The following is a 24,374-nucleotide window of genomic DNA, read 5'->3' as shown; positions in this document are numbered from 1 at the left end:
TTTGAACTGTGTATAGATGCAGCAAAACCTGGACATATATACAAAATTTTCAGATGTTTTCTCGTTGCAACTTTGGGATCCAACATGCTTGTGTCATTTGTGAGCTTCCATGACTGTTATAATGATGACGCCCTACGCTTGCTGAAAAAGGAGTGTCCATCACGTAGTTTCTAGATTGGTTTCCCCTCAGACTCTTTTGTGCCTGCTGCAACTAGGAGCGGCTCGTGAAGTACGAAAAGTAAAAACCGACGGTCTCATAACCGCAGTGGATGTTCTCTCATATAAATCTTTCTCGTATAAATACCTCGAAACCCAATCTCATAGGGTATTGACAAATTGCTATCTCTATCTACTTAATTACTCCAGGAAGTCTCCAGGGACGTCGGGTCCTAGATTGATTTTTGTGAGCAGGCAGGATAATGGAAAGAGCAGGATTTGGGTCGACAACTTACCCCAGACATGCAAGCTATCAGGCGAAGCTTTTGAGCGGTGGGGAGGCTGGGTGTCATCAACCAGGTCCCCGTCTACGTAGTGTTCCATGATGTTACCGCTAGGATCGAACCTGCCAACGTTGGTCAGTGTTACGGTTTCATACATGCCCGATCACGTTGAACGGGCAGGAAGGGGATCGTTTCCCCCACCTACCAGTAGTCGAAGATCTGGCTGCCCAGGACGTGCCTTCCGACGCCCCAGCAGTTCTTGTACCCCTTCTCCCTCAGCCAGTCGTGGCCCAAGACCTGGGTATCGAAGTCATGCGTCTCATACGAAGTGTGATGGACGTGGAACTTAGGTCCTGACAATCGGGCTGTTAGCAGTACTGCAATACATAGGTATATATCACTCATCCTCTACAGGCTTACCTTGGTAAAAGAAGAAGCAGTGGTGGTCGACGGGCTCCTTTCCGCGGTCCAGCCGCAAGAAGCAGGTGATATCGGTACCAGCTTCGTCATGTACAAGCTAAGAGAGAGACGGGTCAGCGAGCCCTTGAACCCAGAAGAAGGCCCCAAGAATATGTATAAACTTACATCACTCGCGATAAGGTTGAAACGAGTTGTGTAGAACTCGTAGTCCTTGGCGTAGTTGGTACTACAGTGACCCCAATGCCCGAGCTTGTGCACCGGGGCCGGTCTCTTCTGGAAGCGCTGGAAGTGGTTCTTCGGGCGGTTCTTCTCGAACGGCTATCCGAGGGGGTGAAAACACCACATTAGTCTCTTGATGAATCATAACCTTACCCGTCGCAGAACGAGCGGCGCTGCCGCAATTTGGGATAAGGAGGGCGGCTGGCACGGATACAAACTTACGTAGTTTATGGGCTCCTGCGGTAACGGGATCTCCAGCACGCCCGTCTCCTCCTGGCCGTAGACGAGGTGGAAGGGGAAGTTGTCGACGGGGTCGTAGAAGGTGACGCACTTGCCCTTGCCGGGGGGCGTCCTCGAGCTCGTAGATCTTGGTGGCCTTGGGCAGGGTCTCGGCGGCGTAGCGCAGCTCGTCCTCGGACTCGACGACGTAGCCGACGCCGGCGAACTCGTCCCGGTCCGCCTTGACGGCGCAGACGACCCAGGGGGCCGTGCCGTAGCCGCGGAAGTAGATTTTCTCGTCGCCGTTGACCCGCTTCTCCTCGGTGAAGCCGAAGTCGTGGAACCACTGGACCGCCTTGTCCATGTCCTTGTACTTGTAGTACGCATGGCTGATCCGGTTCAGGATGATCTTCCGGGGTGCCTCGGCAGCCATGGTGGGGAAGATCTGCCGGGAGATGTGCAGGGAGGTAGTGTATAGCTTGCGATCCGAGTGAGTAACGAATCGCGAGTCTCAAAGTGGCCGTTGTGTAGTTTGATACAACCGTAATGCTTGTTTATGGGCGATCCAGGATCAAAGATGGGCGTGGAAGGAGCTCTTCGACAAAACGGACAAAGCCTTGGGGGAGGACGTGGCAGAGCATTGATATATAGGACGATGGCTCAGGCACCGGAAGTCCGCCAGAGCACCCGGGCGCCCTGTATTTCCCCCGCAAAGCATCGATGGATTTAACCCAATCGAGCATATGGAGTCTTGGTATAGAGCCTCTGATTGGGCCTGTCGGGATCATTTAAGCATAGAAATTGCCGAGTCGGTACATGGACGAGGATCAGCAGGCGAAACTGGCCCATTGTCGCAATCTGCACATAGGTAGTACGCAGAGTGCTGAGTGCTACCTAGAGGACCACCCCCCGCAGTAATTTGACGCAGGAGTGGTTGGAAATACCTCCAAGGCCCAAGTCGGCATTTGGAACGGGGTCAACTGTAGGTTCTTTATTGCAGATCGTACGCCGCCAGCCACGGTGGTTTTCCGACATGCGCTACTTAGCACGCACAACGTGGACTTGCAGCGACGGAAAAGGGCTTCGTCGGTTAAATCCGATGCAGCATATAAATCCGAACGACCGTCTGACGATTTGCTTCTACTCCAGCAGGGTCAAACAGGTCAAGGCCCTCTTGTCGAGACATCCGTGGTACTACTATGGAAGTGACCTCGGACATAGTTCTGAGTCCGTTATAAGTTGGAGAAGTCACGGCCCCCTCCCCGCATAGGATGCCATATGTAGTCGTATCTTCCCCCTTCTTCTTCTAGGTAGGTAGGTTCCGTCTTTTTGTTCTGGCTGGCCTTTGCGACGACTGTGGCCTGCAGCAGGTGGTGCCGGTACTAAAACGGACATGTTAAGGGATGACTTTGAAGGCATAGACAGCAGCTTTTGGGGTCAACATGAACACAACCTCGAATGGATCGAGGTGAGCGATTGGTTGCAGCAGTGCTGCATATATTTCCCCGCTCCCACCACTGTACAGTAAGTACAGTAAGAAGTAGGTTAGTAAGTACGCTATTCCGGCCCCCCACAACCCTCTAGATTGGAACCCATGACGACAGTGCCCAGGCCCCTAAAAAAAAAAGCCTGAGAGGCACAGTTGCAGGACACACGAACAGGGGCTGAGGGGTTGCATGCTACGCTACTGCGACGTCGCTCGCCCACTCCCTCCGAATTCAGCCCCTCCATCCCATCCCATCCCAGCAAACCTTGAGGCTGAAAGACCAAAACCGTAGTCCAGGTTTCCCAAATCCTACCCCAGGGGCCGTGTGTACATCTGAATGCCACTCTGGCTGTCGCGAGCTACCTTGTTCCTCTTCACTCTCTTGATCGCAGTCGTTGCAATTCTCCTACCCACCGCAGCCCCCGAACGGGCCACCGATCCCACCACCAGTGCCAGCGCCTCCACCCCAGCTTCCGCAGCAGCAGTCACCGCCGCCAACATGATCAAGAAGCTCTCCAAAGCGAGCACCAACACCTCCCTGGCGTCGACGGCCTCCAACTCGACGACCGACCTCCCGAGCATCAACGGCAACGGCGGCCCCTCGCCCGTCCAGCCCCCGCCGCGCCTCCTGCCCTCGATCCTGACGGACGGCGGGCCCCTCCCGCGCCTCGTCGTCTTCGACCTTGACTACACGCTCTGGCCCTTCTGGGTGGACACGCACGTCTACCCGCCCCTGAAAGTCGTGGCCGGGAGCCACAACTCGACGGCCGTCGACAAGGTCGGCGAGACTTTCGCCTTCTACAGCGACGTGCCCTCGGTCCTGCACGGCCTGGGCATCGCCGGCATCAAGATCGCCGTCGCGAGCCGGACGTCGGCGCCCGACCTGGGGCGTGAGCTCCTCAAAATGCTGCACGTGCCCGCGCTCGGGTCCATTTTCAGCGGCATCGGCGGCTCCGGCAGCGGCGGCGGCGGAGGAGGCGGCGGAGGGAAGGAGAAAGAGGCCGCCGTGTCGGCCTTCACCGCCGCGCTCGGCCGCAAGGACAAGGCGCGGCGGGCGCTCGACTTCTTCGACGCCGGGCTCGAGATCTACCCGAGCTCCAAGATCCGCCACTTCGAGGCCATCCACAAGAAAACGGGCATCCCCTACACCGAGATGCTCTTCTTCGACGACGAGAGCCGGAACCGCGAGACCGAGAGCTTGGGAGTCACGATGCGCCTTGTGCGGGACGGCGTCTCGTGGCAGGAGGTCGAGAAGGGCATCATGGATTGGAGGAAACGTCGAGCTGGCAAGAATTAGAGCGGTCACACACCAAACCAGTGAGTGGGCCATAGACAGCAACGGGTCAACTTATTTTGTAACGTGTTTATATTCAGCGAGGCGTTTGGAGTTGGTAGATTAGCATAAGCTATATGGTACATAGAAGGCAACCAAATCCGACATGCCGCCCATGTCCACCTACACAAGATCAATCGTCTAAATGCACAAATGTGCCTAGGGAAATGGTATAAGTCTTCCTTTCTTCAGGGTGCCACCAAAAGGGCCCCAAGTACTCGTATGCTCTCTATACATAACCCAACAGTATGACCATATTTACTGAACAGGGGTTGTTTCTTTCGAAGGAGCGGTGTCTGGTGCAGTCTTCTCGGAGAGCCCGTTCGACTCAGCTCCCTCGCTCCCCTTCGCGGCCTCGTTGATGGAGAGTTTGTTCAAGTCCACAGCTGCAGCGTCTACAGTCTTGGGTGTCTCTCCATTTGTCGTAGTGGTAGCTGCAGCTGGGGCAGCGGGCGCCGCAACTTTGTCCTCACCAAACTTCTGGTTGGGGAAGGCGACAGGAATGGTAGCGACGCGATCCATCCTTTGCTTCTTGTCCTTGGTACCGACGGCCATAAGCTCGAGACGTTTGCCGTCGTCATACGGCCGCCAGTACATAGGGCCCGGAGGCAATGCGGTGTAGCCGTTCTCCCACGACATAAGTCGCTTCACCTCGTCGTCAAACTTGGGCTCCTCGAAGAATTTCCATTCCATCTCGCCGCCATAGGCCTTGGGGATGTTCTTGATATCAATGAAGGAAGTCAAGACTGGCAGCACATCGGTGGGGCCGAGAATGAAGATCTTGGAGACGGTAACGGGGTCGAACCAGCGCTTGACCCAGCCCCATACTGTCGAAAAGAAGGCAGGGGCGCCAATGATGAAGATACCTGCACTCATTTCCGATTAGCATCCGACCCGTAATGTAGACAAAATAGCTAGAGGAGGGATCTGCGCACGGTCGAGCGTCTCGGGGTAGTGAGCAGTCGCCAGCATGCTGGCTGCCTGCATATGCGACTTGAGGTTCCAGAACATGCGCAAGCTGACTTGGGAAATGTCCACAATGTTTGTGCTCAGGGTGATGGGCGTCTCGGCATTGTCTCGATCAGTGCACTGGGTGCACAAGGGCTGCGCAAAGCGCGTCAGGTTCTCGTACAGCGCAAAGAGACGCAGGAGCTTCGCGGGGGTTGTGCCGTCCGTCTTGGCGCTACTATAAGTGGTGTCGGTCGACTTCTCGTACTTGGCTACCGTGCTGGAGTCGAGATGCCGTATTTGGTAAACGTAGATCGGAATGCCCCTAGTATGTTCCCGTCCATTAGTACTTGAACGCATTGCCTGTAGGCTGTTTTGTTAAGATGCCAAGTCATACCGTCGATCGCGTCGTCCCGTGAACATGGGGTACTACATGCTTCTTGGTAAGCAAATCATGTTCGTGCACAATTGATTGTTTCGTTTCGGAGGCTCACAAGCTTCTTGGAGGTCTCGTAGGCATCGACATCGATGGTGTCATAGAGCACGTCTATCTCGTTGGCGGAGCGGAACTTTTCGGTCTCGCTGAACTGGCCGTAGGCATCTTGGACTACCCACTTGCGCGCCCGGAGATATCGCCTGTATGGTTGCCCAATGGCGTCAGCTCTCTTATCCTTCTAGATGCTCTTTCCTAGGTAACGACAACAACAGCAGCAGCAGCAGCAGCAGCAGGGCAGGACTAGGCGCATACAGTAACGTAGCATCATCGTGCGACGGTGGTGGCCCCGGAGTCCAAGCACCCTTCTCTTGGAGGAAGACCTTGAAGTCTTTGAGGGCCTGCTCTTCCGATGCGGTGAGGTGGCCGAGGTGACCCTGTGGATATCCGTGTTCGACCCCGCCAGCCGAGGGAACCCGGTGAATCGAGCTCGATTTGGTCATGATAGGCAACGGGTAAGCTATAGAGGTATGGTATGGTATGGTATGGTAGCTATAGGACGGGCGGGAAAGTAAGAGACAGATCCAAAGCAGGAAGGGTTCAAAGTCGAGCTAAAGGATGCCAGCGAAGGAGGAAAGAAGGTAGGTTGGTGTGCTACATGGAACACTGATGAAGCTCGTACATGTAGGTAGGCGGTGTTCGCTGAGCACAATAATAAGCAAGCCAGGAAATTCCGGGCAATGATGGACAATACTGCAGGTACCCCCAGTTCTGCTGCCCCCCAGTCGCTGCACGACAAGCAAACGCGCCGAATTAAGTAATGACCACCTAACCTAATTGTAGTAATCTTCACTCGGCCGGCTGACCTAGCAGTAGCTGGTTAGATTGCAAGGGATTGGAAAGCAAATCTGGGAGGCGACAAGGCGATGGGCACATCATTCATTCGAACCTCACTCCTCTGCCGCCTACTGTATGCCCGGCCTGTCCCACTTGCACCCACTCCAGCCGTCTGGGTCTGTCCAATTTTAGCGCCTGAACCTTCGATGTGTGCAGCACTGCAGCCGCTGGCGCTGCAATAGGTGCAGTCCAGCCTGCTATCATTCATCCGGTGGATGTGGATGTGGATGTGGATGTGTACCCAACGTTATGCGTGTGTGCCGGCTCAGCTACCCGACGCTGCTGCTGCTGTACGCCAGATGAATGACGTGTGACTAGCACTGCTGTGCGATTCGTGCGATTCGCTGTCTGTGTGGTCTCGAGATCGATCAGATTGGCAAAGAAGATTGCATTTGGCCTGCATAGCCTGCATAGCCTGTATACAAGTAAGCATTAAGGCTGCCTTCTATGTACGTGGTAAGAAGTGATAACCAAAAGGATACAAGGAAATAACGAGATGAATTAATATCGCAGGCATCAGGTGTAGGGAGGTTACACGTACATCCGCGTCCTCCGGCTCACACTGCAAGAAACCTTCTTGACGTCAATCCATGCTACCATGCATCCATCCCTTTCCTCGGTTGACTGTGGGCTGCACTAACCTAGCGCGCCGCCGGCATCCCTAGCCTGATCGTTTTCATCTCCTGCCACTAGGATTGCGAGAAAGCACACCAAGGGAACATTGAAGAATTACTTCAGACGAGGTTTACTTCAGACGAGGTTTACTTCAGACGAATTTCGCCTGTTCAACAACAAATAAGACGAACTGTCGATGATGCTCGTTGTATGGCTACAACGAGTACACTACCATATTGGGCCAGTATCGCCATCTGGAATTAGCATGGCTTTGCAATTATTGATACCGGGGCGCTCGTAAGGTTTGGTGGCCTCGACTAACAAACATATATATTGCCGACCCGCCAGTACAATCATGGCTCGTTCTTTCGTTTCTCATTCCAGAGGTGGCACATCCGACCGCCCATAGTGTTCGCCAAACGGATCCCAGCTTGGGTCGGTATGCCTCTCGTACTCAATTCCCAGCGCCAGGTCCGCCGCCACCGCCTCGCCCCACACATGTCCGATCCACGCGAATACGGCGTCGATGGCGGCCGTGACCCCCGAGGCCGTGAAGATGTGCCCGTCCCGGACCCAGCGCGCCCGCGCCACCCAGTACGTCTTGGTCCCGTGCGCCACCGTCTCGTCCCAGCTGCGCTTGTTGGTCGTGGCCCGCCGGCCGTCCAGCACGCCCGCCCGCGCCGCGATCCCCGCCCCCGTGCAGGGCGCGAGCAGGTACTGCAGGCGCGGGAAGACGTCGCGGACGAACTGGATGGTGTCGTTCAGGTCGGGCGCCCGCGCGCCGATGCCGCCCGGGACCAGCAACATGTCCATGTCGAGGCTCTGGTCCCGGATGACGGAGTCGAAGGTGTGGCTCGGCACGACGACCTCGCCGAAGCTCGAGTTGAACGCATTCATGGCGCGGGGCGCCGTGGAGACGGGGTCCAGGGTCGCGGCGATCATGTAGAGGTTGAGTTGCCGTTGGAGGGACAGCAGATTCAGCGGCTCGAGGGTCCCGAAAACGTCGACCACATCGAACGATGGAAAGAGCACGACGCCTATGTTCTTTACTGGCTTGGCTACGCGGCCGAGTTAGTTTGCTTGCGCACTGGGGGCATCTCGGCTGCCTTACAGCCCGTATCATTGGATTGGCATAGTGCAGCTTGCACCAGGTAAGGAAGCATCAGAAGCGACCCAAAGCCGTAGGTTTTCATTATGACCACCTAAGTTTCGCGTGATACTGGGTAGCCCCTTATTGAGAGCTGAAGAGCCTGGGGCGCAACATAGCAGTTCTCGGTCGTCATGATATATATATATATCCATGCCGTCTGGCATGTCGTCTGGCTTGCGCCAAGATATCCTAAAGTAGGTATTGCCAGTTAAGGGAGTGTTCCTTGTCCAACAATACAATTTTCAGGGGGTGGTATGCATGGAATCTTGGTGAGCAAGTTCGAGCAAGTAGTACAGTAATCCGTCTGTCGCACTGAACAATGGACTGTCAGGCAACCGGCTAGGTTCCTCCGTACCTGGTTATAGCCAAATATGGCCAATCAATCAGTGAGGCGGCATCTTCTATACGAATCGTGTATCAGGATACAATGTATCGGATGATAAGTCCTGATGGACTCACATGAAGTACGATCTAGTTGGGACGATCATGAGGGATTTGTCAGGTTGGAGTTGCCAACCCTCGGGTTAGAGGCGGGGATGGTCTCCGAATGCAAGTGAACCTCCCCGCTCCATCTATCGGATCCGTCATGCCGCACTACCTCTTATAATCAAACTAAGACGCTGCCTCATAACCTCCAGCATGGACGAGCCAAGCGAGGCGTCAGCAAAAAAGGTGGCAAGCTCGGATTATGACCTTGCCAAGCCCCTATCTAGCACCACTGGTCTCCGGCAGAGCCTATCGTCATACGGGGACACACATTTCTCGCTCTTCCTGCGAAAGGCCTTCATCAAGGCACTGGGGTATAGCGAGGATGCCCTCTCCCGTCCGATTGTAGGGATCGTGAACACATCCTCGGGGTTCAATCCCTGCCATGCCAACGCTCCGCAGCTGCTCGAGGCCGCCAAGCGAGGCGTGCACCTCGCGGGCGGCCTGGCGGTCGACTTCCCGACTATCAGCTTACATGAATCTTTCGCAGCGCCCACGAGCATGTTCCTGCGAAACTTGATGAGTATGGATACCGAGGAGATGATCCGGGCACAGCCAGTGGACTCAGTGGTGCTCATTGGTGGTAAGTGGCCCAAATATCCTTCTAGGTTCCATGTATGGTATCCCCGACACCAGGGGTTCTTTTGTCACTGACTGGAGCATGATGTTGATTAGGTTGCGACAAGACGACACAAGCTCAGCTCATGGGCGCTATCTCTGCGAACAAGCCAGCAATACATCTGGTCACAGGTCCGATGATGCCAGGGAGCCACAATGGTGTCCGCATTGGGGCCTGTACAGACTGTCGGAACAATTGGGCCAAGTATCGTGCTGGGGCAATCGATATAGAAGAGATCGCTGAGCTGAACGATGAGTTGGCTCCTACCGTAAGTCAAGCGACTTTGTTTGAATAACACGATCAATTGATAGCTAAGGCAGCTCTAATACCGTGTACTCCACAAGGCAGGAACCTGTGGTGTAATGGGAACAGCCAGCACGATGGCCTGCCTTTTAGTCGCATTGGGAATGATGCCCCTGAAGGGCGCAACCCCGGCCGCCGTGTCGTCAGCACGCCTCCGCGTAGCCGAAGACGCAGGGGCCCGCGCCGTTTTCTTGACCCAGAACCCTCATCTGACCCCACAGACAATCCTCAGCCGCGAGTCGTTCATCAACGCCATCACCGTGCTCCAAGCCATCGGAGGCTCGACCAACGCCGTCGTGCATCTCCTAGCCATCGCGAACCGGCACCCGGCCGTCGCGGGGCAAATCACCCTGGACACGATCGACCAGGTCGGCCGCCGCACGCCACTGCTGGTCGACCTGAAGCCCAGCGGCGACAACTACATGACGGACTTCCACGCCGCGGGTGGCATGCCGGCGCTACTTCACCAGCTACGCCCCCTGCTACATCTCGACGCTCTAACCGTGACGGGCCAGACCCTTGGCCAGGAGCTAGATCTGGCGGGCCCCGTCCGCATCCTAGCCCCTGACAGTCCAGTAAACTGCATCCGCCCCTTCGATTACCCCTTGTATCCGCAATCGTCGCTCGTGGTGCTGCGCGGCAACCTGGCACCGCGTGGCGCCGTCATCAAGGCCAGCGCATCGAAGGACCGCCGCCTGCTTTCGCACTCGGGCCCCGCCGTTGTGTTCCGGGGACACGGCGGCCCTCGCGCGGCGCATCGACGACCCGGGCCTCACGGTGACGGCCGACAGCGTGTTGGTTTTGCGGGGGATCGGCCCCGTCGGGAACCCGGGGATGCCGGAGGCGGGCTTGGTGCCCATCCCGCGTAAGTTGGCGGTGAAGCAGGGGGTGGGCGATATGCTGCGGATCTCGGACGGCCGGATGAGCGGGACGGCGGGCGGGACCATCGTGCTGCACGTGGCGCCCGAGTCGGCGGACCCGTCGTCGGTACTCGGCGTCGTCGAGGACGGCGATATGATTACTTGTGATGTGGAGAGTAGGTCACTGAGGGTCGAAGTCACGGGTGAAGAGATCCAGAGCCGAATCTCGCGGAGGAGGCAGGCAGCAGCAACCGCGGTCAAAGATACCAGTCTTGGTGAAGCTGGTGGATCGGCTTCACATTGGGCCGAGAGGGAGAGCATGAGGGGCTACAGGGGGTTATACATGCGGTCGGTCAATCAGGCAGACGAAGGAGCCGACTTCGATTTCCTGACAGCGGCTGGACCAGCAAGGAGAAACTAGGCGACCGCGAGCAGTTCAGGCTTTATTGAGGGTAAATTGTTTGTAGTTACGCGTAAGGCGCGAGATAGCAAATGAGGGAAAAACGGAGACATCTTGGAAAGTAACAGTATGATCTAAATGGGTATAAAGAATCAAGTCGCAGGATCCATCATGCAGAAATCAACATTGCCTTTCCTGTTGCCCCAATAAGTTGGAAATGGGACTGCCTGTCCGCTCCCACCGAGAACAGAAAACGTGAGGATAAAGATGATAACTTGAGTTCCGCCCTCGAGGCCGGCACAAAGCACGTAATTATACTTGAGAAACCACTCAGGCTTGTATCTGCACAGGAGGTACAGGCGGTCAGCATAGGAATAGCATGCGCATGCGCTGATGTACGAGAGAGAGAGAGAGGAGCTGGGAATGTATGTACGAAGGGGGCGGACGTACCTGCGGAGGTAGAATTGGCTCCAGAACGCGATCAGGAAATAAGACAAGATGGACGAGTTGATGCCCGAAACCAAGTAGCCGATGTGCCACGCGATGATGGGTAAGTTGACCTTGTCGAGGCCGTAGTTTGGCATGTAACGGTGTGCAAAGTACAGGGGCAGGGGCGCCGCAAAGCCGAGGACGAGCCCCAGAGGCACCCACTGGTAAGTGCTTCCCCAGGAGTACATGTATTTTGAAAGACCACCCTGCGTCAGAACCAGAATGTCAGCGGAAACGGAAAAGTGCATTGAGGTCGCCTGAAGTGACGTGCTTACCCAAGTGACGGCTTGAGTATTGAAACTCTGGAGGTGGGCGCCAGACCAGATGTGGGTGCCTTCAATGGAGAGCAGGATGTCTCTCTGCGCCTCGGTGATGCTCATCATGACGGCATAGTTGATAAGTCCGCCTGCCATGGTCCCGACAAGCTGCATCACCAGCGTACAGCGCGGCGAGAGCTTTGCGTATTGCGCCAACTTGAAGTCGGCGAGCAAGACAAGTCCTTGGTAGACAGAAGTCGCGCCGAAGAGAGTAAAGTACCTGTCCACGACTGATTAGACGACACTTTCGCAGGATTATATGGGAGAGAGTATAGGAGCAGGCCGTACATGTTAGCCAATGGCTTCCCAGGTTCCATATAAGCCCCTATCATCTGGATGACGGAGGTCACAGGGGCACCGAAACCTGTGATCGCAACCTGCGCTCCGATAAAGAGGATAAACACCCACGCCATCGATATGGCAATGAGAAAGGCCCACCATTGCATGCCGGACTCTGTCTGCTGAATACTTATAAGCCCCGCGACCGTGGCTACAAGGAATATGATGCCGAACCACCAGTCTGGGGCTGGCTTGTATTTGAGCATGAGCCGGTAGTGGGGATCAAGATCCTTCTCGTCTTCCTCTTTCTCATTCGTTGTTTCCCTATTCCCCCTCTTCCAGGGCATCCACGTGCCAGGCTTGGCCAGCTTCTTCAGGTTCTCTAGTGTAACGAAAGACCAAGCACATTTCAAGTCGTCCCAATTGTAAAGAAGCATGTGCGTGATGGTTGCCGTGATGGCCAGGTTCTCAGTGAGCACATATTGAGCGAAGCTTGCCGCCATGTATGGTATGCCTTCTTGGGCGACCTGAGCATCATCGACAATGCCATCGGCGTCCAGAATTTTGTTCTGCATGTAGACCACGTAATGTGTCGAGTTTGACTTTGGAGAGAAGAGGAGTTGAGAGAGCAGGGGGAAGTCTTTCGCTCTCCAAATGTTGCCGTAGTACATTCCTAGGCAAACTGCCACATTGAGACAGATACCTACGATGACATTGACTTGAGTCTGATGAATGGTTAGCAAAGTAGATCTCGCTCCAGAATAAGCGCTGACGGTACGTACGCTGAGTGGGATGAATAGCGCCGAGCTTCCAATGTACTGAAAGTCGAAGCAGAGGGAAAAGAGCCCAAGTCCCTCGTTTCCATTTGCTCCGCCAAAGATGCGGGTGAAGTGCATGCTGTTCTGCTTTACAAGGCAGAATATGCTGACACCTGTCAAAAGGGGCATAATGTATTGAGGCATAACCTCCCAAACAAACATGCAGGCAAAAGCCCAGTAGAAGAGCTTCAGCTGTGGCTTCACTTCTTTTCTCTTCCGATGGAGAGTCTCGAGTAGTGACATGAGGGGTAAACTCCCCGGGTGGACAAACTACATCGCTCGTCGGTTAGTCCCTTACGGTATCCTGCAGGAAGAAGAGGCTCGGCTCACTTTGGTAGGATAGACCAGAGCCTTGCGCAGGACTCCGGCAATGCCATAGCCCAGACACTGAGAGGACAAGATCAAAAGAATACAGACTGCCGTGTTTGGTAGTTGGTGATACCACAGCTTCTGGACAGCAAGTACCTGTGTTGCCTTAGCGGAGTGAGCCGCGGTCGAAGACATGATCAATATCGCAGCGTGTTCCTTGCTATTAAAGGGGTGAGGGTTGAGGAAGCGGCCAAGCCACCCTCGCCGTGGAATCAGTTCCATCGCAAGCGCAATAACATAGCTGATAACACAGAGAAAGATTGTGGAGATGGCCACGCCCTGAGGCTTAAACATGTACACCGTCGCAAGGCTTGACGATAGAGCAGAAAGCCCAAGACCTGAATAGCGTCTATGTTAGTCCTCCCCGTCCAATATGGTTGGTGACAGGTCCGCCTGCAGACGCGTATAGAGCCCAGGTGGCTTACCTATAAACCAAGTCCTGAAAGTCCATGGGTTAAGTGAAGGGTCGTCCTCGACATGAAGGGCATAGAGCCCGATTTCTGCCATGTTATCGACCTTCTCAGCCGCCGTTCTCCGAAAGGCTGGGCCATGCTCAGGAGCGTCAGGGCCACGACGGGAGTCATCGTTGCAACTTGATGTACGGTCCCCGTCCTCAACAGTGGAATAGTGTACGATAGACTTTCCCAGTTTCTCTTGGTATTCCGAGTCTCGGGTTTCGGAAGCTGTTAGCTGAGCACCGGTAAATGCAGGCGAATTGCCTTGGTCAGAAGTAATTTTAGAAATCATGGCGACAATCGTATCCGTTGTCAACCGTACTGCCCATCAACCAGCTAGGGAGAGCCATCCTGTCTTTATAAAGACCAAGACATATAGAGTCAACTGATGGCGACTCTTGCCGACCTAAGTCCGCCATCATGCGATAGGCAGCGCAAGCTTGCGATATTTCCGGATAAGTTTCAAGATATGCCGCACGAGAGGTTGACTCATGTAAGCCTTCTCCGCCAAACCAAAAGTCCCATGATTGATGCGCCTCGACGACGCGCTGCTTCCAATGCCGCTTGGGTTGCGAACATGCAGGCAACATGCTTTCCGCAAAACATAATACGGTGTCTTGCCTTGGCTGGTCACCTGGTCTGGAGCAGGATAGGACCGACCCGGAATAGGGCGAATGCAAGAGTTGGGATGTGGCAGCGCAAGGCCAGAGCCCGAGGCGACTTCACAAGGAGAAATCTCGGCCGCCTCGAGATCATGCGCGCATCCATGGATACGACAGGCCTCCTTCCATGCCGACGGGTAGAATTGACGCGAAGACCAACCAACGGTACTCAGCATTTGCAACCATACAGAGAGAGCGTCCGTCCGGGGGTGGGAGAGTTGATGCACCATTACTCGCACCGCATGCATGCCGGGCTATAACTTTGAGGTCGCCAAAGCCAACTATACGCTAATAGCAAGTTGCAGTGCCCCCGCCGGGTTCTCATGCGATCCGAGTAAGGCCGTTTGAAGGCATGATAAATCTCACCTTGAGCTCGATTCTTCACCGACCTCTGCAATAGGTGATATCATCGTCACCTGGATCGTATCTGTTTTGGCAGTCTTCGCTGGGCCAGACCTGTAGAGGAAAACAATTTGAAGGTTTGACCGAGGCTTAGAAAGCGACGACGAGCTACACCTGCCTCATGCGTTGGCCCAGATACCCGCTTGAAGTCGGTGACGGATAGTATATTCATTGGCTTCCTCTCTCCCGATTGCCCTGTCCCCCCGTTCGCTGGAGCAATCGTGGTTACTCTAGATATCTTCCCAACACAACCCCTTTGGCGTATCAAGCATACTAGACTGTAAAATATTGGATCAACACAATACTGGAGGTCTTCGTGGGGTCGGTGGAGGAGAATGACTGCATCTAGCTATCTGGTCGAATGATCGTCAAGTGATGCCAGGGTCTAGGATCCTGGAGACCGCGGAGTGGTCAAGTGTTCCCCCTCTTGGCCATGGTGCTCCCTACATCTGGGAGAGCTCAAGTTCCAATCGAGAGACACGTTCCATGCCCATGCCTATCTTGCTTTGCCATATACTCAACCGGGAGTCTGGAGGGGAGGTTTGTGAGCACCCCGATTGACAGGCCATCCCTCGTTTGGACTCGGCCATGTACAATCACGTAGTGTGCGGCCCTGCAATCTTTCCCAGTTCATTCCGATTCTGATTTGCCATGCCGGTCAGAAAAGTGCATGATCCGTAAATGAGAGAATGCAAAGGATTCCCCGAAGTTGACCCATGCAACGGCAGCCCTAACGGCGGCCGGGTTCTCCATTTCCTACCTTGTTGCAATCGAGAAAGGGGCATTAGCAGTGTATCAAGGACAGGAACAGTGAGCACGATCTGTTGGAGATTGGGTCGAGGTGTAGCATTGCTAGCGTACTAAAAAAAAAAGAAGGAAGAAAGAAAGAAAGAAAGAAAAAAGGAAAAAAGCAACTGATGGCTTAAACCTGCTCTCTCCAGCGTTCAATATTGTATCTAACACATGACATTGCTGATTGTTCAAGATTGAGTAGGGACATATCAAGGCGATTGGGATGGACAGCCATTGATCGTTCTAAACAATCCGTTTCCAGAGCAAACACCCACGTACATCAAGTAACTGCAAACTTACATACTTACCTATACCATCCTGCAGTGCAGCCTCCCTTCGACAGGCCGTTGTCTTCTGAAGGGGCCGATATAAGTATACATAAGGTACTGGACGATCATAGCCCCACCAAGCGCCTGGGTGGTGGGATATCATTGGACAAGAAGCTAGCCCACGATAAGCAGCCGCTAGCAACAGCCTTTTAACGCGGCAAAGCCCATTTCCCATTAAAAATTTCGAAAGTGGCAGCATGCGATAAGGCGAGGGAAAGAAAGTCTCATTGCTGCGCTCTCCAATTGCTTCCCTTCTCAAGTCGTAGCATCATCGTGACTCGACATTCGAGATCACACCGCCCTCCCTTCATTCCTTCACGAGATCAGTCGTATTCGGTTACCTACTGTTCCTCCTGACTCCCCAACCCTTTCCATCATGTTCAAGGCTTCGTTGCAGAGGCATGCGCGACTCGGCCATGCCGTCGCCCGTCGCCAAATCTCTGCTCTTTCTTCTACCAGAGGCCTTCGCTTCCAGACTCTCGCGCAGCACACAGGTCGCCTCAGCCAGTCAACAGGCACTCAATCCATTTCGTTGAGATGCCTGTCCCAGAGACTGTACTCCCAGTCCGCCGCGGCCGCTCAAACATACGACGATGCCGGCCCTGCCTCCACCCCCCGCCTCATCACAAAGTTTGCCGATCTTGACAAGCTCGGAGTGCATCCGCGCCTCGTTGAAGCTATCACACACGGCATGAAGTACGAGGACATGACCGATGTTCAGTCCAAGACGATAAATGCTGCCCTCAATGGCGTTGATCTGTACGTGCTTGCTCTCCCTTCAGCATGCCTGACCTTGGCTAATCTGGTTGTTTCTACAGTGTCGCACAAGCCAAGACCGGTACCGGAAAGACTCTCGCCTTTTTGATTCCTGTTCTTCAACGACTGCTAGCTGCTGAGCCTGACCTGGTTGATAAGTACAAGCGTCGAAGTGCTCGATGCAACGATGTCAAGGCCATCCTCATGTCCCCTACTCGCGAACTGGCAGAACAAATCGGTGTCGAAGCCAGGAAGCTGGTAGCAAACACCGGTATCGTTGTGCAAACCGCTGTCGGTGGTACTAGAAAGAGAGAAGCTCTCTTCAAGATGCAGCGAGAAGGTTGTCATATTCTGGTGGCCACTCCGGGTCGTCTCAAGGACATCCTCACAGACAGCTACGCCGGTGTGGCCGCGCCAAACCTGAAGGCATTCGTCCTTGACGAGGCCGATCGCATGCTCGATGTTGGCTTTGCCGATGATATCCAAGAGATTCTGTCTTTCCTGCCCAAGATTGAGGATGTCGACAGGCAAACCCTCTTGTTTTCCGCCACCATTCCTCGCGATGTTGTTCATCTCGCCAAGAGCCTGGTCAAGACCGACAACTTCGAGTTCGTTCAGACAATCGACCAGAATGAAGCTCCTACGCACGAGAGAATTCCCCAAAACTTGGTTATCTGCCACGGATACGAGAACTATTTCCCCACAATCCTCGAGCTTGCCGATAAGGCCCGTAAACTGCATGATTCTGACCCCGAGAAGCCTCCTTTCAAGGCCATCGTATTCTTCAGCAATACTGCCACGGTACAATTCGCCAATGAGGTGATCCGATCAACACCTCTGGCCGATCGTCGCTCAGGTATCCCAGTCTACGACATTCACTCCAAATTGACCCAGCCGCAGCGTACCAAGAGTGCTGAAGCCTTCCGCCGAGCGAAAGAAGGTATTCTGATATCTTCCGATGTTACTGCCCGAGGAATGGACTTCCCCGGTGTAACGCACGTTATCCAGATCGGTCTGCCACCGGATCGTGACCAGTACATTCACCGACTTGGCCGTACAGGACGTGCTGGACGCTCCGGCGAAGGCTGGCTTCTGCTTGCAAACGAGGAAGTCGATGAGGCTCGGCGCCGTCTTCCAGGCCTTCCAATCAAGCCCAACAAGACTGTTGGAGTGGCACAAGTGGCCGTAACTCACGGCACAGAAGCACAGGGAGAGGCTGGCAAATACATCAGCGATGTTTCTAAAGCTTACGAAGAAGTACCAAAGTCCATGTTCAGGCAAACATATCATGCTTTGCTAGGTCAGAAATTTGGCCGAGGGTTCAGGGCCGAGGACGTCATCAGTCTCCTTAACAGGTGGTGTCAACAAGGAATGGGTTGGGATGAGGTTCCTGCAATCTCTCCAAACAGCGCACGCAACCGCGGCCTGACCCGAGTTCGTGGAATACGGATTGGTCACGATCCAGTGGAGGAGGAGGAAAGCAGTTTCCGGGGTTCCGGCGGTTTCGGCGGTCGTTTCGGCTCGCGCGACGGCGGTTTCGGCGGTGGATCTGGAGGCGATCGTCGCGGCGGCGGTGGATTTGGCGGCGATCGTCGTGGCGGCGGTGGATTTGGCGGCGATCGTCGTGGCGGCGGTGGATTTGGCGGCGATCGTCGCAACAGCGGCGGTTTTGGCTCACGGTCCTTTGACAATTCATTCAGCCGCGGCGGCGGTGGCGGCGACCGAGGACGCCCCCGGGGCTTCGAAGGCAAGTTTTCTGGGCGGGTTGATCGGCCCGATGGTGGCCGCAGGGGTCAAGGTCGAAGCTCTGCCAGTTTCTAGGTGATTGACTATGTGACCTTTTCCTGGTGCCATGTCTTTTGGCCTCGAGAGCTTCAATGACGCGTCAGGGCAAACCTGACCCTTACGGCTGTATCGATATTGAAGAGCGATGTACATTACGAGAACTCCTCTGAACCAGGCGGTTCCAGGTGATGCCACTTTTTGATTGGGGTCATATACCACTTGGGGAAAAGCGCAGCATTGCCTGGAGTTTGAGGAATACTTACTGTTTGATTTCATATCACAAAATGGGCTGGGACAATAGGGTCGATGAGGATCCTCGCACAGGAAATCTCTACTTCTGGTTTGATGTATGATGGGAAGGGTAGGGGATGATACAGCCTACTATCATGTACAACATGTGAGGAATAATAGAAATAAAGTAAAGATCATTAATCATCTTTTTTTCGGGCATGATCAGGCAATGTGCCAAATCGGATTGTGAAGCGATCAGCGAAAACCGAACTGTGAAGTTGCAACCGCTCTCTATTCATGTCCTCGTCATATACCAACTGTTAGAAGTGGTAAGCTGATAAATACCAAATACATATACATGTAGAGAGAGATGAGGCCCCTTTGCCTTGGTCTCTTCTACCTGGTGTCCTTCCCAACCGAATTCGAGGTGGGTGGTTACGCTATGTAAATGTTCTCTTTGCACGCGTCATCCGACGGACAGCCCACCGCGATTATTGACTGCCAGCCCCGGCCCTTTCCGCAGCAATCTTGGCCTCCATCTTTCGCCGGGCCGCTATTATCATCTCGTCTCGTCGCCTCTGCAGTGCGCTCTGTCGCTCGTCGCGGTTTGAACTCCAGGCCTTGCCTTTCGCATCTACCGAGCCGCCATTTTCGGCACTGGCGGGTGAATCGTTGATGCGGCTCTGCAAGTTGTATCGCGTAATGAGGTCGGGCTCCGTGGACTTGGGGATGGCGGGCTTTTGCTGCTGCGACCGGGTTGTCGCGGAGGCAGCGTTGGCGGGCGTGCGCGGAGGCGATGGCGGTTGGAAGGTAACAGGGGGCTGTGCGAGTGGGGGCATCATCGTCAGTTATCGCACGGTGACGATGGCTGTAGGCAAGAAGTAAAGAAAAAGCCAACCAGAGGGGGGAGGTCACTTACAGTTTCTATCCGCCCGCTCAGGACGCGCTCCGTCGTCGCCGATATGCTGCCCCCGGTGCGCTGTAGATCCCACAGAATCGTGCGCCGGTCGAGCTGGGGGAACATTTGCTGTATGCGCTCGACGGCGGCCTCGCGGGTCCGGGCGGCGGAGGCGGCATCGCGGGGTTGCTGCTGGGACGCGGGCGAAGGCGAGGAGAAGAACAGGTAGCGCACGACCAGGCCGCCGATCACTACGATCAGGATCAGCGACGGGAGGGATATTTGCTCGTCCGCCATGGTGGCCGTCGGGTCTGTGTGTCGTTCGTATCCCCTTAGGACCAGGACGGGTCAAGACTCCGGAGCTAGGGGGTACGCAGAGAGGATATGCAGGTAGTTCCAAGTCGCTCTTCCTTAATTCCTTGGTTGGATCGAGGCGAGAGTGTAGTAGTATACTATGCCAGGGCCTGTTGGCTGGGGTGGTGAGGAAAAAGAAGCAGGATGGCGAGAGGGGAGGTCTGCAACAATCGAAAGAACCCTGGGACTTGTTGTCGCGTGGCTACCGGGTCGTTAGGCCGGAGCTAAATCGAAGTTACGTCGTGTGCTTACCTAAGGCGACAGGCGCGGCCAGAATCGACTTTCAGTGGGGTTTAGGGGGCGTCCAGTGGGGGCAGTTGCTACCTATGTACATTACCTAGGTTAAGGTCAGTCTTCAATGTACAACTCCTCCATCTCACACAATGCACGTAGAGACTTGCCTCTGTTTCGAAGCCACCCATCTTATTGGAACCAGACTGACCTGCGAAGGATGCCATGCATGCCCGAGTGCAATTCTTATCATGACGACACAGCAGTACCGAATCCTGTCTCCAGTACTTGAATCTCTCTTCCGCTTTACACCGAACATGTGCTATGGTGCCCTAGCCTTCACTCGGGTATTCTTTACGGCCCCATCTGCAATTCCAACATTGAAGTTCCATCCAGAGACACACAAAGCATTAGACTTCATTTCCCCCGCGACTGGCTTCTGGAATGGGTGTACCATCGTGTCACATGATATATGCCCGGCCCAGTGCAGCTGGGAGGCTGTGGTGCGACCCAGCCGATGAAGCAAGCCATCCCTATATGCTCTGTATTGCACTCGCCAATTCATGGTAATCTCACCCTGAGGAAGAAGTATGCAGAATAGGCGATGAGCCTTTGCTTCGTACCCTGTAGTGGTCGCGGCCGATAGCAAGCGAAAGGTATCGACGAGGGCAGTGAATCCACATCTCTGGCAAACGCTACTCATTCTGGATATCTGGGTAACGCAGACATAGGAATCTACGGTCTACAAAGGTGTATCCAAAGTGTCCTGGCAGTCCCTTGGTGATGGTTCTGTGCTTCTTCGAACCCCTCACCTCTGAATGTAGGCGGGATGGTCGCAATGTCCTTTCTTTTTCCATGGTCGGTGTCCTCAAACTACGACGCTATCGATGAGGCGTTTTCCCTCACGCCTCAAGCTGCATGCTTACTCTTGGCCATTTTGGTCACCAACACTCTTTCCGACGTCGCTCTCGATTGTCGCGACCAGCAAGTGCTTCTCATTCAGAGGGGTGTGTTGCTTGGTAGCTGCCCAATGGTCCTGCTTGACTGCCAGCGTTATGGGCATTGAGGGCGTTGAAGGCAGGGAGATGCAGCCTACCCCATATTCGCCATATCAATATTGAGGAGCATTTGATTATACATTGACCGGATCCTCCAAATCGACCTCGGCTGCCCCGTTGAGCAAGCTTATAGCCGCACCTACTCGGCCCCCGGCCACGTCGATCGATACTTGACGGACTCTCGCAGCTCGACAGTACAGATCGGCGATTCGGGATCCTGCATCTTCCAGGATGCATCCAGGTGTAATGAGAAGCAATGCTGGATGGCGAGCCTGAGTGAAGATGTGATATTCAGAATGTCGGTCTCACAAAACGCGGGTGGTAGCGTAGCGGCAGAGGGGAACGGAACGGGAGAGCCTGCTTTATTGCTTGCTGGAGCCGCGCAGTTGATAGGCATTGGCCTGTCTTATTGCAGGTGGTGGCATCAAAGTCACGGAAAAGACACGCTGGAGGTCAGTAAAGTCAATACATCAATAGCTTGTTTTTCCTGGTCTATCTAATAGAAGCGCAGTCGTTATCGCTGCCGTCCCGACGCGCACTGGCCTGCAGTTTGGCCCGCGCCTCCAACATGGGCTGGCTGGCTTTCCTATTTGGGAAGTCGATATACACACTTGCTCAGCTGTGCGCAAGCGAGCCGTGTGAAGGTCCAAGGGTGTATCAACAACTTTGGCAACGCCCTCAAGTAGGTTACGTCAATCCTTTCTCCAAGAAGCGTTCAGGCTGGCGCCCGGGCTGGCCATCTACATGCGTCGTCTTACATCTGCAATGATCATACACGGCACGGCTCGACCGTTCGAGCGCAGAGGGTGTCTATCAATCGAAGATCGTTAGTTGTCTGATATTATCCACGAGAGTGTGTCGGACTGGCCGGCTCTGGGATGTACCACGAGCCTCCCAGACCATCTATATAGGCATCACAGCTCCCGCAACCTTTCACCGGCTTCCTCGTTCAATCACATTCAAGCAGCCCAACGAGAAGAGCGCCCCATTCACCCCAACTCAACTTCACCCATTACATCCATCATGGAAACCCCTACTCATTACAGCTCCAACCATCACACCGACATGCTGCCCGAGAAGAGCGGCCATTCTGTGGTGCAGAGTGTCGAGATCGCTCCCGAGATGGAGCTCAATGGCTCGACCCTGGACCGTTCCCGATCGCCTGAGCTGGGCAACGGTTTCTCGTCTAGCACGAGCATGGCCATTCACCCCTTCAAGCGAAGCACTCTTCGATCATCCAGCCCTACCGGATCGGTGCGAAGCTCCTCCTTCAGCACCTCGCGCCGTCATCTTGTGTCCCGTCGCTTCAGCGGTGGTAGCCTCATGAGATCCCACCGCTCTGAGGTCTCCAAGGAGCTGACTTTACAGGGCGAGAGTGAGTTTTTTGCCCTCATGGAGCTCATGTCCAACATCTCCCGTCGAAGCAACTCCTTGAAAGATGTCTGGATGAAGCTCATCTCGGAGAGAGAATCTTGCCTCTCCGAGATGGACCGGATGCAGGAGCAATTCGAAGAGTACACTGAGATCATCGAAAGCAAGGAAAAGGAGCAGACTCAGCATCAACACGACCACGAGGAGAAGAAAAAGGAGGTTAGCAGGCTTCGCCTTGAGCTCAGTACTGTGCTTGCCAGTGTCAACGAGTACAAGAAGAAGCTCACTGACCGCGACACTGACCTCGGAAATACCCGCCGCGAGCTTCAAGAGTACAAGGAGATGAGCACACGTTTCCGTACTGAACATGAGGAGATGAAGCGGTCGCTGGAGGCCACCCAGCTGAAGCTCGTCTCTAGCGAGGAGGAGCGCTCCCATGCGCGCAAGGATGCAGAGAAGCACCATGGCGACCTCCGTAGCCTCAACCAGAAGCACGCAGAGCTGCATACTGGCTTCACGCAGCTTACCAGCAAGCACGAGTCCACCCACAAAGAGCTCGTATCCCTCAAGCAAGCCAAAGCTTCCCTGACGAAGGAGAAGCACGAGTGGCTGCACACGAAGAGCGAGCTTGATGAGAGTCTGCGCAAGGCCAACCACAGGGGCAACGAGTTCTCGACTAAGATCGAGGAGCTGACCAAATCGCACGAGAAGAAGGTACAGGAAGTGCACAAGCTCAAGCAGACTGTGTCCAAGATTGAGTACGAGAAGGACGAGCTACACCACTCCCTCGAGGATCTGAAGCGAAAGGCCGACGAGCGAAACACCAAGTGGGAAGATGCCGAAGACCGCTGCGGCAAGTGGAAGGTCAAGTGGGAGCACTCTGAGAGAGAGTTGGCATCAAGCCGCGAAGAGATCCGCCACTTCGAGGCCGAGAAGACGGAGCTTCGCGAGGCCTTGACCAAGAAGGTCGAAGAGCTCCGCCTTGTCATCACTGAGAAGGATCGCATCAACGGCGACTTCCACGCTGAGCACAAGAAGTCCGAGGAGCACCACCGCAAGATTACTCTGCTCCAGGAGACGATCCGTCGCCACGAGGCCAGCATCAAGGAGCGGACTGAGTCGATCCGCAGCCTTCACGAGCGTGTGGAGCGCACCGAGACCGAGCGCGACGGCGCGCGCAGCAAGTGCGGCGACCTAACGATCGAGATCGAGCAGCTGCGCGCGAGCATCGCCTCCCTGAAAGCCGAGATCACGGCCGCCCACGAGGAGCATGACATCGCGTGCGAGAAGCTGCGTGAGAGCGAGGCGCGCTACGAGGAGGCTTGCGTGACCATGTCCGAGTACACCGAAGGACACGGCAATTTCGAGTACGAGGTCACGACGCTCCGGACCATGCTCCGCGAGGCCCGCGAGCAGAAGGAGAAGGCCATCGAGGCGCGCAACTCGGCCGACCATGAGCGCGACGAGTCCATCGCCCGCTACGAGGAGAAGTGCCGCGAGCTCGAGCGCTTCGAGGAGCAGGTGTCGGAGCAGATGCGTGCCCAGGCCAGCTCTAGCAGCAGCGGTGGAAGCCGCACCGTGCGCCGCTTCTTCTCCCGGTCTAGCACCTCGAACGACATGCTCAGGTCCAGCGCCTCGCACGACATGCTCAGGTCCAGCGCGTCGAACGATATGCTCAATGGTTCTAGCAGGCACATCAATGGTAACATCGAGGAGTAATGGATGGTTTTGGGGATTATGTTGCCGAGTTGATCTATTGTTGTCCCTTTTGTCTTTTATACTCAAACCTGATCTTGGTTGGCCTTTTCCCTATGTCTAAGTGTAGGATATGAAGGTAGTCGTGTGTGGTGTAAGACATTGGGTAAATATATATATTTACGTAGGTAGTTTAACCACTCTTTGAATCTCATTTGTCCATAAACAAGACGTTTTTCGCTCAAGTGAAAGAAT

The 24,374-nt window shown here is 54.8% G+C and overlaps 8 protein-coding genes across 8 annotated transcripts; 4 read left to right on the top strand and 4 right to left on the bottom strand.

Annotated features, from left to right (window-relative positions):
- Positions 1 to 357: 357 nt before the first annotated feature.
- Positions 358 to 1,731, bottom strand: PG986_005466 (uncharacterized protein; the record flags this gene model as incomplete). The annotated part of the gene is made up of 7 exons (XM_066841688.1): positions 358 to 389; positions 453 to 562; positions 646 to 817; positions 861 to 957; positions 1,026 to 1,178; positions 1,233 to 1,252; positions 1,302 to 1,731. 7 exons carry the CDS (start codon positions 1,729 to 1,731, stop codon positions 358 to 360), a joined length of 1,014 nt encoding a protein of 337 aa, XP_066701550.1.
- A 1,552-nt stretch (positions 1,732 to 3,283) lies between these two features.
- On the top strand, positions 3,284 to 4,081 carry PG986_005465 (Mg-dependent acid phosphatase; the record flags this gene model as incomplete). Its single annotated transcript, XM_066841687.1, has 1 exon — positions 3,284 to 4,081. The coding sequence occupies one exon, from the start codon at positions 3,284 to 3,286 to the stop codon at positions 4,079 to 4,081; it is 798 nt and encodes a 265-aa protein (XP_066701549.1).
- Positions 4,082 to 4,375: 294 nt separating this feature from the next.
- PG986_005464 (SEC14 cytosolic factor) lies at positions 4,376 to 6,001 on the bottom strand (the record flags this gene model as incomplete). Its single annotated transcript, XM_066841686.1, has 4 exons — positions 4,376 to 4,983; positions 5,053 to 5,428; positions 5,560 to 5,701; positions 5,814 to 6,001. 4 exons carry the CDS (start codon positions 5,999 to 6,001, stop codon positions 4,376 to 4,378), a joined length of 1,314 nt encoding a protein of 437 aa, XP_066701548.1.
- A 1,450-nt stretch (positions 6,002 to 7,451) lies between these two features.
- Positions 7,452 to 10,849, top strand: PG986_005463 (dehydratase IlvD1; the record flags this gene model as incomplete). The annotated part of the gene is made up of 5 exons (XM_066841685.1): positions 7,452 to 8,161; positions 8,799 to 9,229; positions 9,322 to 9,533; positions 9,610 to 10,433; positions 10,609 to 10,849. 5 exons carry the CDS (start codon positions 7,452 to 7,454, stop codon positions 10,847 to 10,849), a joined length of 2,418 nt encoding a protein of 805 aa, XP_066701547.1.
- Positions 10,850 to 10,980: 131 nt separating this feature from the next.
- PG986_005462 (OPT oligopeptide transporter protein-domain-containing protein) lies at positions 10,981 to 13,847 on the bottom strand (the record flags this gene model as incomplete). Its single annotated transcript, XM_066841684.1, has 6 exons — positions 10,981 to 11,170; positions 11,279 to 11,854; positions 11,923 to 12,638; positions 12,696 to 13,001; positions 13,062 to 13,438; positions 13,526 to 13,847. 6 exons carry the CDS (start codon positions 13,845 to 13,847, stop codon positions 10,981 to 10,983), a joined length of 2,487 nt encoding a protein of 828 aa, XP_066701546.1.
- A 2,269-nt stretch (positions 13,848 to 16,116) lies between these two features.
- PG986_005461 (dead box RNA helicase) lies at positions 16,117 to 18,317 on the top strand (the record flags this gene model as incomplete). Its single annotated transcript, XM_066841683.1, has 2 exons — positions 16,117 to 16,499; positions 16,559 to 18,317. 2 exons carry the CDS (start codon positions 16,117 to 16,119, stop codon positions 18,315 to 18,317), a joined length of 2,142 nt encoding a protein of 713 aa, XP_066701545.1.
- A 686-nt stretch (positions 18,318 to 19,003) lies between these two features.
- PG986_005460 (coupling of ubiquitin conjugation to ER degradation 1) lies at positions 19,004 to 19,707 on the bottom strand (the record flags this gene model as incomplete). The annotated part of the gene is made up of 2 exons (XM_066841682.1): positions 19,004 to 19,333; positions 19,432 to 19,707. 2 exons carry the CDS (start codon positions 19,705 to 19,707, stop codon positions 19,004 to 19,006), a joined length of 606 nt encoding a protein of 201 aa, XP_066701544.1.
- A 2,369-nt stretch (positions 19,708 to 22,076) lies between these two features.
- PG986_005459 (uncharacterized protein) lies at positions 22,077 to 24,143 on the top strand (the record flags this gene model as incomplete). Its single annotated transcript, XM_066841681.1, has 1 exon — positions 22,077 to 24,143. One exon carries the CDS (start codon positions 22,077 to 22,079, stop codon positions 24,141 to 24,143), a length of 2,067 nt encoding a protein of 688 aa, XP_066701543.1.
- Positions 24,144 to 24,374: the final 231 nt, after the last annotated feature.

This window comes from Apiospora aurea (genome assembly GCF_038362705.1).
Source record: "Apiospora aurea strain CBS 24483 chromosome Unknown utg000004l_segment0_segment0, whole genome shotgun sequence".
In the NCBI taxonomy this organism is placed as follows: domain Eukaryota; kingdom Fungi; phylum Ascomycota; class Sordariomycetes; order Amphisphaeriales; family Apiosporaceae; genus Apiospora; species Apiospora aurea.
This window is presented reverse-complemented; position numbering and strand designations above follow the sequence as displayed.